Here is a 12546-nt window from a genome sequence, read left to right as displayed (position 1 = left end):
TAGATGAGATGCCATTTTCTAATTAAACCAAAAGGGGAAGTATCAAGCAAACAGCAGTTAAAAATTACATTTTATTTTGTTTTAAGTAGATTCCCTGTATAACAATAATGCCAGAAAGCTCACAAGTCATGCTTATGCTTTCCTAAATTTTCTTTTTTAAAATGTTATTTACACTCACAGTCTATAAGTCAAGTACAGTACCCCTAGGAAGACAGTATAAAAGTATTGCTAACCTATTGATAAAAAAGAAACAGACATCCTTCAAAATTACTTAAATCAACTGCTTTAAAACAAACTGCCACATCATAAGTGGTGGGAACAAAATTTATTTTCAATGTTAAATCAGACTTCTGTTTTGGTGCACAGATGCTATCATGTAAGCTAAATTCAGCCCCCCATGAAGATAGTATTACTGTTCAAAGTATATTCACAACTCTAGTGCCATCAGTTTGGTAACAGTTTCAGTTAAAAATGAATGTGGAGTTAGGATTCTGAATAGTAAATGAACTGATGAGCTATGTCAATGAAGTGCAAATTACGATATCAAGAAAAGACAACACGCAAATCTACAAGAACTTTAAATGTTTTACTTTCAACTCCTTACCATTACTTCAGAAGTAAGATGCATCAGGCTTTCAGTTATTTCAGAGCATTGGGAAGAGTCCATAATGAATTCCCCTCTTGTGTCACCAACTATTAGCTCTGGCCACCGGGGTCCCTCATTTTTCTTAATTAGAGAAATTTCCAAACTAAAATGCAAATAGAAGACAAAGAGCAGTACATGAAAACACTGTATCCATTTCTCAGATTAGTCAAAAAGCTCTAAATGTAGATTTGATCATGAATTAATAATGAAAATCGCATAACAGAAACCTCTAGCATTCAAAATATAAAATAAACTATTCTAATGGAAAATATTCTAAAGAAAAACAGACTAAGGACATGTGATTTCTAAAAGCCTAAGAACAAAGAGAATGTATTCATGAATGTAAGTGTCCTCAGAGTTTTCAATGTAAATGCAGTTTCCCCTGAAGGAGTCTTATTAAAATATTTTAAATACCATAGGAGATCACCCGTAAAGAAATCTATTCAAAGAGTGACAGAATTTTACTACAGAGATTTGAAACCTAAGAAGTACTTATTAGGGCTACTTAAGCATGCACTACCTTTATATAACATCTAGGACAAAAATATTTGTATTTTATAGACCTCAGAAATACAAAACAGTTAATTATCTACATTGTATATCTAAAATCATGTCTCAGAAGAGATACGATTTCTGTAACCTGTCAAAAAACCCCCACCAAACTTAAGAGAAGCTGGTATAACCATTAGGAATAACTAACTCAATAAATAGAAAACAAGAGACTTAGCCCGATGAACCAACACAGGAATTCCATTTAATTACTGCGTTAGACCAACACATGGATACAATGATAAACCAGTTAGTTTTATTATATTCACTTTTTAGATACACTTATAGGGTCTACAATGACAGTCTTTTACCTGACAGAACAAGAAAACCTTCTAAGTTACTAACTACTGCATCACAGCAATAACTATTCCGTAAACTGTGAATCAGTTTCTGAAGCAATTACATTGGTATTAGAAATAGCATACTTTTACAGAAGATATTTGGAGCAAGTTTTAGACTTAACCAACAGATTTAAAGTGGTACTGCAGTACCACATTAAACAGTGTAACTTAATACATTGAAATGTGTAATTACTATTTCCCATTAAAATAGAAGCCTGAGATTCATGCAATATTGCTCACTTGAATAAGTAATAAAAAAATTGAGTTACTCAGCTGAGTTATTTGTCACTATGATATCTAATAATCAACAACTGAAAATCACATTTTAGTATATAATATTAGTATAATCTATATACAAATATTAGTCCCTTTATTTAATTCTTTTGGAGAATAACTATCTTTTACAGTTAACCTTTTGGGAAAAAGCCAAGATTTTTGATTAGGGAAACCAAAGGAAAATCACAGAATCATAGAATATCTCAAGTTGGAAGGGACCCATAAGGATCATCAAGTCCAAATCCCTGCTCCTCACAGGACTACCCAAAACTAAACCATATGACTATCAAAAGAAATTGAAAAAAATGTTAACTGGGAATATCTTGCAGAAAATGTCACGCTAGTTTTTTTATTATAACTAAATCTCACAAAGTATGTGTACACCTATGTACTTCACATAGAAGTTCAAAAAATGCATTACTGAAAAATATTGACATCAAGCTTGTCCAAGCACCCAGAAGTCAGTATGATCTCCACCGTATCTTTTTTCACTTTGTATTTTAAATTATACTGGCAAGAATAACTACTGCCATATTTATTACGTACAAAGCAATATGCAAAACTATCATAAGATACAATATCTCAAATCTGTAACACACTGCTCCCCAATTTCCACACTTGGGGAATGGTAGTGAAAATGTATGTATTTAAAAGTTGTAATTTGAAACTGTAATGACTTTTTTTCCTTTTTTCCACTTGAAACTCAGACTTCATGGTGTCAGAAAGCTATGGTTAACAGAAAGTCTATTTTTCACTGAGTCTTCTCAAAAACCCTTCTTAGATAGCCACATTTTCCATAACATTATGGTTGGGAACATTACTGTGCCATTGAAATAAATCTGTATTCTCCCTACTTACTGCATGCTCGATCACGTTTATAGGATTAAAGTTTGTGCATCTCAAAACCACTCCAAGGAAACTAAATTGGAAACTCTGCAGGAAACTCTGTGGACCAAAAATGCCTAATGGAAACCCAAGGACAGATCTGAACTACACAAAAGGTTACAGCGTTTTTTTCATATCAATAAGCTTCACATGGAGAAATAACTTCTTGAACTGTGACTCTGAAACAGAAGACTGAAGTGCATACACTCTCATAAAACAGGTATTAGATACTGAAAAGGGGATCAATAAAACCATCTGCCCTGCTCTAAGGCTCTACCTGGTAAAAAATAAAATGCAATTTTCCTATTGTATGATTACCTTTATTACAATATATTGCATTCAGTATAACTAAACTGTAAAAACAGTAATAAATCTACAGCAAAAAGGGGAAAAAATAAACCAAAGGAGCACTGATTATAAAACAAAGGTAAGACAGACTGAAAGATTCTTTTACAAAATTGTAACACTGAAATTCGAATCTTGAATTGCTGGAGTCAAAAACAAGATTTCCAAGAAATATGCATGGTCAAAGCGATAATTTTTCTTCAGAAGAAATCACTAACTACAGCACAATCATATTTTATTGCCAGATGCATCGCAAGAACCACTTCTACACTACTAGATTATTGGAAATTTCTTTCAACACCTGTACATTTTTGCTCAGAGCAAGTATTTGGTGGCTGTTAATCAAAGAAAGCTCAAAAAGTAAAAGAGTCAATAACTAAGAACTCAGTTTTTAATTAGTAAGTTTAGTTTATGGAAATGCAAAAGGGACTGTAATGCAAGTAGCAAACACTGTTAGCTAGTGTTTATCTCTATATTTTTCAGAACCCATAGTGCTTCAAAGTAAAACTACATTGGATATTAATGCTTGGTATTGGAAAACGAGGCCAAGCAGAGAACAAGAGAAGACATTCCAAAATGCCTTGGAAACGGACACAACTAATGCACTCCTCCCACCCCCGTCCCATGTCCAGGGGGTATACCGTGGTCATTAACACATTAGGAACTTTAAGGCAGAGTTTTTCTTAACCAAAGAAATTCTTGATCCTTAAATCTAGTAAATAGATTTAAGCACTTTGTTGCACTCATGTACCGACTCTGGCTGGGACAGAGTTAATTTTCTTTATAGTACCTGGTGTGATGCTACGGTTTGATTTGGATAAAAGACAAATATGCTTAGTGATATAGGCAAGTTTACACTTTGCTAAATTTATGTCCTTTATCACAGAGTATTTGCAAAACTTTCCCTGTGAGAATTTTTTTTTTAATCGTATTTAAAGGAAATACCTCTATTTCCATAGAAACAACTCCTTTCTTCTTATATTTTTTCACATGATGACACCATATACGGAAATTACTCTTTAAGCAACCATTTAACCAAACCTGCTTGTTTCAAGAAATAGTGGCTCATTACTTTATCCTAGGAGAGAGCAAAAGCAGTAAATGTCCAAATATGTATAATATACTGACAGACCTTGTTGCTTTTCTTATACTTGTTGGAAGAGCCAAGACAAATTCCATCATGAACCACATGCGAACAATGACACTTGAAACACAGTTTTACTTACTGACTCATTTCCCTGCATTCTTCCCTCCCCCATCAGCCTGTATCCTTCTTCTCCACCCTTTATCTTATGTTTAAATAATTTCTTTGATTCAGGCCTTAGCCGATGGTTCTGCATTTACAGAATGATCCACACAAGGTGCTTCCAGTCTGCAACCAGTGTTACATGTCACAGAGCTTGTGACAGACTAAACCCCAAGGAGTGGAATGTGACTCACTGAACAAACCCCTAGAATGGAAGATTGCTGGTGGAGATGGGGATGTGCCCATGAAGCTCAGGGAATAATGCAAAGAAGCTGACCTTATCTCAACACAAAGGGTGGCCTTTGTTTTAGATAAACAGCTATCAACAGTTGAGTGGATCAACTGGTGGTGTAAATGTTTCTCCTTGAGTTCATTAAAAGAGTGCGAATACCTCCCAGAGTTAGCCAGACCAGCATGGGGGGAGTGAATATGTGGCTCAGCCCAGGCAGAGTATAAAAACTAGACAGCTAACAAAAGAATTTGGAAGAGAGCAACAGGCTGGAGCTGGCTTCAACCCACGTATTCCTTCCCGGCAAGTGGGGATGCTCAGCGTTGTGACGGTGAGATAGAGACTGGTAATGGGAATCACGTTGGTATTGTGACTAAACCGTGTATTGTAATTGCTGTATTTTGCCAAGTGTAACTTGCATATGTATTGAGTTTTCAGTGTATTTTGTATCACTCTGCTAAATCAGAAATCCTGTGTAACATCAACTGTCTTCAAACAAGTAAATTTGATCATTACACCCTCCATGCATGGAGTATCTAAAACAACCTGGTCAGAGTGTACTGGATTCTGACAGAGCAACACAAAAGAGCTGCAGCTCATAGTCTTATTTTGGTTGAAGTGAACAAACCAGCACAAATACCTTCTAGATCCAAATATCTTCTGTATCTTAAAAGGAGTACCAGAGGTAGCCAGTTAAAAAAAGATTAAGTTTTCATCCTGTAGCCCACTACTGCAAATATGGCCTCTAACAAGTTTAAGAAAAAAAAATTAAACCTCACAAATTTAATACTGTAAAAGACACTGGAAAACAACTGATTTAAGTTCATTCTTATTTAAGTATGGACATTCCTACTACTCTGAACTCCTTTTGTGATTACACATTAATTATAATAGCTGTGATATTAACTAGGGCTACAATAAATACCAAATGTATAGATGGCTAGCACTGGTTAGAATACCCGTAGTGAAGAAATATTTGGGTGCCTAGATTCACAGATATTACAAAGAAAATACCTGAAGAACCTGGACAACTCTATCTTGCAATAAGACTATATATATCAATATCTGATAGCTGTGGACTTACGCACAAATCCCTACTTGAATATTTAAGAGACTAATATGAGACTTCTAAATAATGAAATACACCCCTAGGTTAAATAAACAATGCGCTGAGTTACAGACTGTAAAATGTATGAACCTTTCAAAGTTCAGAAGTATGATCACAAAGCTCTTAGAGCAGAAAATGTTTAATCTGTTCCAGACTTTCAAACCCACCTCCCTCAGGCAGACAAACAGAAACCCACCAGTGCAATTGACAAGAGAAGCTATAAAAATTCCAAGGTACTTTTACAGGTAAAATGGGCTTAGGGTACAAAGAGGAATAAGATCATTAAAGTGTGGATCACCTGCTTGTTTTTCGTCATGCACATACTGCATTTCATTCATCACGACTTAAGTCTTACTTTGAACCATTTAGACAGTGCTTCAGTTCTAGCTGTTCTGACCAGGTAGCACAAGGGGAATTACAACTGCCAAAGATGAGCAAAGACTTTGAATCCCTCTTGTAAGTGGAAGGATCAAGAGGAGTATACTTAGCAGCATTTAAGCATTCAACAGCGCTCTCAGTTCATGTCCTACAAGGTAGGACAAAATGGTGCATGTAAGTGTTCACTTCACCTGTTAACTGCAACAAAGAAAGTGCCTTATAACACAGGCTTTTAGCTTCAAGTCTCAAACAGAAAACTTGGAAGGGTACATTTCCAAATATATAGGGATTTCACATTCGCTTTTACATGTGCAGAAACACATGTGGAAATAAATCTGAATACATAAGTATGTATAAGTCACCTTCCAGATATGAAGCATTTTTACTGATGCAAATGCAAATGTTGTAGACAATTTGCACCCACAAAAACCCCTAAACCAATGGTTTAACACTTCTTGTCACTGAGATCAGTTTAGGGCTCTGAAGGGCCCTCCAGAGGCTCTACTAATGATATAGAGTCTAAGTAGAAAGCAAAATTAGATGTCCAGAATTAGGTTGCAATTCTGTACCAGAGAACTAAAATTCTAGAACTAACAGGTTTTAAAATTTAAAAAAAAAGCAAATTTGACTATGGTTTAGGGAGCTCTGAATTTTTTTTTTTTTCCTCTCCATTCCTTGGTGTTTTTATTTCAGAAGGAAAGAGACAACTAAAATTTACTTCTCAAACAAAACCATGAACATTTCTATTTGAGGTCTACAGCATGTTAAGTTCACACAGATTAATTTTATGTCATGTACATAATGTACAATGAATTAGGAAATATATAATAAGGCATTTATAAGTCAAACCTGAAGAATTTCTGTTACATTATTACCAAAAAATCTTCTGTTTGTGGAAAGCAGAAGTAGAAGATAAATTATTAACACAAACAACAGGGTAAAGTAGGCTAATCAATCCTAAAATTTAGTGAAAAAGATTGTTCAACCAATTAAGTTTACTTTGCTTACAAAGCTATTTTTAACATTTTGATAGCTGGGTTTTTTTCTGGCTATCTGGAAAAAAATAAAGTCTTTCTTTAGTACTTCAAAATATGATACGCTGTCTTTATGAAAATCATTTAACAGTTCACCTATTCACTTTTCTACTGAGATCAACTAGAATTGAATGGACAAGATTATTCTCAAAGAGAATAAAAAACCCAGGCAGTCATACAGACAGGTGGTCATACAGACATGCATGGGTTAATCTCCAGTAGCTCATATCACCAAATACTGTTTTAGAAAGGCAACTGACAACATTAGAACAGGACATTAACTCTGGCTGCCAGTAAACACACTCAAAACATGTGAACATAGTGTGAGGAGGTTAACATTATGAGCATCAATGTAGCCTAGTGTTGCAAAGAACTCTGCTTCACAGCTCAGTAGTAGAAACTCTTAATTTCCTGGTCTGATACAGGTATAGCTGTCAGTACAGACATAGTGCCTTTTTTTTCTGAAAAAGAAAAAAAATAATTTATCATTTTGGAAAGGCTGTTCTATGTTGTTGTATAAAATAGCTAGTCATGTAGCTTATAAGCAAGTAACTGTAAGAGGAGGGGATTACTTTCACAATTAGCTAAAGAAAGAGTATTGTGAGATAGTATTGCAAAAGCCAGTGAAATATTTTCAGCAGAGGAGATAGATTCTTGTAAGGAGGGATGCAGGGTGTGGCATTAAATGAGTCCATTCCCAGAGCAGCCAGAAGTCAGAGATATGGCATACACTTTGAAATAAATTCCTACCAATAGGAAAACTAAAAACCATATACAATACCTTTTGTTCTCTCTAATTATCCATGTGCAGCTTTCATGGTCCACAGATGAATAGAGTTTTCCTTCCACCAAAGGAAGCTGGTCTTTCAGTGTAACACATATGTTGTCAGGGGAAAAGCATACTTTTATGTCATCCTTAGTGATGTCTTGAGGAATGTGAACTGTTACTGTCACATCATCTTCAGTCTGCTGCCAGTAATAGAGAGGGTCTACAATTGGAAACATGCAGAAAAATACAAACTAGATTACAAATGCTGTCCTGGATTCCACGGCATGCAGTGCTGGGAGATATGGAATAGAAGTTTGTGGAAGAGTGGAAATTAACTTTCACCTTGAACAATTTACATAAAATATATTCTGATTACAAAATGGAGAAACATTTTTTTAGCAATCAAGTTCATTTGTGTCCCTCGTCTGGAGAGCAATTTATATTCATGTCTATACTCAAATATGCCGATAGAGTTATACAGTAGGCACTAATTATTACTCTAAGTTTATTGTAGCATACAAAATTGATAACCAAAATGTACTTAAATACACTGAAACATTAATGATTAATAATTTGGTTGAAGAGACATCAGGTGCAGTGGTACTGACAAGCCACTGCATGCTCAGAAGTATATGCCATTCCGAGATGTGAACATTTTTTTCTTACCTATTTTGCCAGAAGCTACACTGACTATTCAATAGAAATTATTTTAGAAGACCAAGTAGTCTTCATCTGCCTCAGTTGATGGAGATGAGATAAAACCGCCTGCCCAGAGGTAATGCTTGACTTTTGCTCCTGGGTCTAGAATCTGCCTCATGTCTATCTTGATTATTAAACTGCTACAAGAAGTGGCCTTTTAAAAGAAATGTTTATATAAAAGGAAGGCTATGACAGCATGATTGGGTAGTGCACAGTTGGTCACAGAAAACACAAATAGAGATGCATTCATTTTCTGAAGAGTCATCTTGTACATGTTACCTTCCTGTTTGGAGGAAAAGTAAAGTGTGGATAGAGCCTTTGGAAGGTCTCAAGCTGTCACAACCCAATACAAGATTTAGCTGATCTAAGCTTCATGTCAGCAACCGTGACTCTGGAGGGGCTCTTACACTGTTGTCTGTTATCACGAGTTTCCTGTTTGCAATGGAACAGTCACAGGTGCTACAAATATACCTCCCAGACACTATTAGTATCTGAGATATGACAGCCTTCAAAATTCTAAACTTTGACACAGATTGTATCTGATAGTAGAAGTCTTAATTTGTAAGAAAACTGAATGACACCAAAAAAGTAGCTTAGACTTCCCCTCTCCCCTGTCTTCAAGACAGCCTTCTCATAAGCTGTCAAAAATGTGTAGAGAAGACTATGAAAGAGCAAACTAAACCCCAAAATACCGATGTGCAACATAACCACCTTAATATTTCTTTATCTATTTTGTAAAATCCTATAAAAAACAGAGTTCTGTTGCTGGCACATCTTGTTTCATTATCTGATATCTATTACGCCTGCAATTTTATATAACCATGAAACTAAAATTATAGCCTACATTAAGTTTAGCGAAAGACAAATTCTCTCTTAAAGAGGAGACTTCCCTCTAAACTAGGAGTTCAGGTGTCAGTACTTTCTCTACCATTAGATTTTTGTGCCATGAGAAGTTTTCTCAAGGTATTGCTGCAAACAGTACTCCACACATTACAGATTTCTGGGCTTTGGCAACAGCATATGTGCGCATACATGCATGAAATGAGCTATCCTTAGAGCCATATAGTGCTATTTACTGTGTTTCTTTAATCACACCGAACACACAACTCAAGAACCTCTTAAAATCCTTAAAACATTGAACTAGCTAATTCAGGTGACAACTGCATAGACATTGCATTATGGTGCTCAGTGCACTGAAGAACTCCTTTGCCTCAAGATTTATACATACAGACTATTCTTAATATAATTACATGTACAAAGTCAGTTTTCACAGTGTATAACATTAATACATTCCAGAAAATTGATCTTTCTGTATTGTTTTCCAAACAGATTTTTGTACCATGGACAAAGATTGTGCTAGTATCATTCAGGTAGGATTGGTTCATTAACCAATGTCTCATATTCAGAAGCAAAAATCAAACCTGAAACAATGAAATATAACTACATAAACATACACATTACAGAGCTCAGCGATATTTAAGATAAAACAACTTTATTAATAGGTTTTTACATGCCTAATTTTGTTTTGATCTAAAAGAAAAAAAAGTACGGACGCCTTTTGTTGAAGTTTATTATTTTTTCTGAACTGCTTTCCCACTGGAGAGAAGATAATCTTTTACAGGATTCTCATTCTTTAAAAAGGTTTTGGTTTTTTTTTTTTTTTATTTAGAAAGGCAAGAGTAAATTACGTATCAGAGAGCTTTCTGAGGAACAACTATTTGGGGGAGTCAATGGGTGCCACACTGCCCTCTCTCATCTAGGAAGACTGGCTTCTTAATTTGAGTATGTCAGCCAGATGCCTAAATTTAGGTGCTACCTTAGCAATTCAGCTGCTAGCAAATATTTCGTACAGTTCTGTTTGCAAAATATCATCTTCCTTCAGGAAAACAAAATTCTTTAAGTGTCTCCTACCCAAAAAAGCTTCTCAAATAGGTTTATGCACAATACAACTTCCCAGGGTGAAAACAAACGAAAAAAGCCAATCTGTCCTTAAAAAAAAAAAAAAATCTGGAAGATAGATATTAAGACAAACTTTTACTGCTAGAATTTCCAAACAGATGCTAAACTGACAAGCTATTTTTTAAGCCGAAAGAGAGAGTAGCCTATCATAATCTGCCAAATAAGTCTTACCTTTCGTTTCATTTGTTGCTTTTGCATCGTCATTTTCTTCTAATTTGTCGTCTTCATCTTGCATAAATTTGAATGGTTTGTAGGAAACAATCATTAGACCATCCCCACTCGGCTCTATTGCTGCATAATGGGGGACTGATTTTCCTTGTAGAAATCTCCTTTTAAAGATTTCATATCTATGATCACCTGGAAAATAAAATTTAAAAAAAAAATCTTAGTGGTAATATTCTTCTAGAAGACAAATGATTATATGAGAATTTACACTTAAAAATACTAAGCAATCCGACCAGTTAAATCACAGTACCGTAGTTTAAAAAGAAATTTCTCAGAGTTCGGTTTTCCAATGCGTTTGTTAAATACGCAGACCCTAAAGTTAATCTAACATTGCCCTTTTTCCTTACGATGGCTTTGTTGACCACAGCTAGCCCAGCAATTCACAAAACCACTCACAGCCTCTGTACAAACAAGTTTTCCAAATACTTTTTGAGCTGCTGTAAAAACTTGAGAAGCAATGAAATAGCTAGTGGTAACACTTTATTCATAGCAGAAAATGCCCATCTTCCTCGACTTTTGTAAAACACTGCCCTTTAAAAGGGAGGTCCCAGAGGTTAGCTACTGGTGTCAAGGACCATGCCATTCCCTACTGTGCTCCCAAACACATGAGAACTGATGACTCAAAACACCGGTAAGGTGACAGGTTCTAGGACAACGTTTGTTCTTTTTCCATTAGAATCTGACTGCCCGCAGAGTCCTCAGTAACTGATCAACTTCCGAATAATAACAGATTGTACAAATGGATTTTCAGCAAAAAACTAACAACTTGATAAAATTCTCACAGGTGATAAAATTATCCACAGGAGTTGTTTAGTCTTTCGCATTTATGCTTCATCTCTTCATTAGAAAGAAATCACTGCACTTGTAACTACAACTTTACTTGAAAGAAACTGGGAACTCATTAGCAGAGACGTTAGACAAGACCAGATTATGATGGTAAAAATCATCTATACCACTCTAGTACTCCAAAATGTTTTCCTGTTTGGCCTCAGTGTTAAGCTTAGAGAAACATCGAAGTCACAGAAGAATACAGATAATAATGGATAAGCCAGGTATAATTTAGGTCCTCTCAATTGGTTATCTTGTTTGCTAAGCAAGAAGTGGAGTAAAGAATAAAAACCAGGCTACAGCGTAATTCTGGTACTTAGTGGTGTTAATTAAAGGCCCCTCCTTTTTCCTAAAAAGTTTGGTCGGGGTGGGGGGCGGGTATTAATTGAAGAGATTCAACCATTCTAATTAGAGACAGAGTAAGAGATCTATAGAGTCAGAAGACTCCAGGCAACAGGGTAACCTGCTTGAAAAATTAACAAATTACCTCGGCTTAGATACATGACCAAAAAGAGCATGTCTTTGTTATAGTGGGAAGTTAGCCACTCACTGAATGCGCTGTTATTTAACTGTCCGAATTGAATTGTGCGCTGAAACGTATCAAATCTGTTTGCACGTCTCTCTCACAGCATTTGCTCACTTATTAAAAGCCTCTACAACATCACAACTTATCGTTGCGTGACCAAACCTTTTGTAGAGTATTTTCAATCATCAACATGTTTAAATTTTTTAAGTCAGTCTTTATGGTTTTTTTATTAAGTTTATACTACATGATTTTTCTTGTGAAGAAGGTCAGAGGAAAGCTAAGCATGTAACATTTTCTGAGTCTAAGAAAGCAGCATGGTGGCTCTTCATTTCAAGCTTTTACAGTGAGGATTCCTAAAACATTAGAAAACAACAAACTTTGAAAGGGTACACCTTTGTCACAACCCTCTGAAGTACCACACAACATGTGAACAGACCTAACCCCTGCTTCCATTCAGATTCATCTTCATGCCGCCGTTTTTGTTCTTTGGTAATACAATAGCG

At 35.5% G+C, this 12546-nt stretch overlaps 1 protein-coding gene across 2 annotated transcripts in view; it reads right to left on the bottom strand.

The window, feature by feature from the left end:
• NUDCD1 (NudC domain containing 1) overlaps positions 1 to 12546 on the bottom strand; it is a 66618-nt gene that overhangs the window by 17839 nt on the left and 36233 nt on the right. For both annotated transcript variants that reach the window (XM_076329225.1, XM_076329226.1), the window contains exons 5-7: positions 10636 to 10821; positions 7819 to 8026; positions 605 to 749 (exon numbers count right to left, since the gene is read on the bottom strand). In XM_076329225.1, coding sequence (XP_076185340.1) covers positions 605 to 749; positions 7819 to 8026; positions 10636 to 10821 — 539 coding nt within the window. The remainder of the gene's footprint in view (positions 1 to 604; positions 750 to 7818; positions 8027 to 10635; positions 10822 to 12546) is intronic.

The sequence above is a fragment of the Aptenodytes patagonicus genome, chromosome 2 (genome assembly GCF_965638725.1).
Source record: "Aptenodytes patagonicus chromosome 2, bAptPat1.pri.cur, whole genome shotgun sequence".
Taxonomy (NCBI): domain Eukaryota; kingdom Metazoa; phylum Chordata; class Aves; order Sphenisciformes; family Spheniscidae; genus Aptenodytes; species Aptenodytes patagonicus.
Note: the sequence above shows the minus strand (reverse complement) of the source record. Positions and strands in the feature narration are given on the sequence as shown.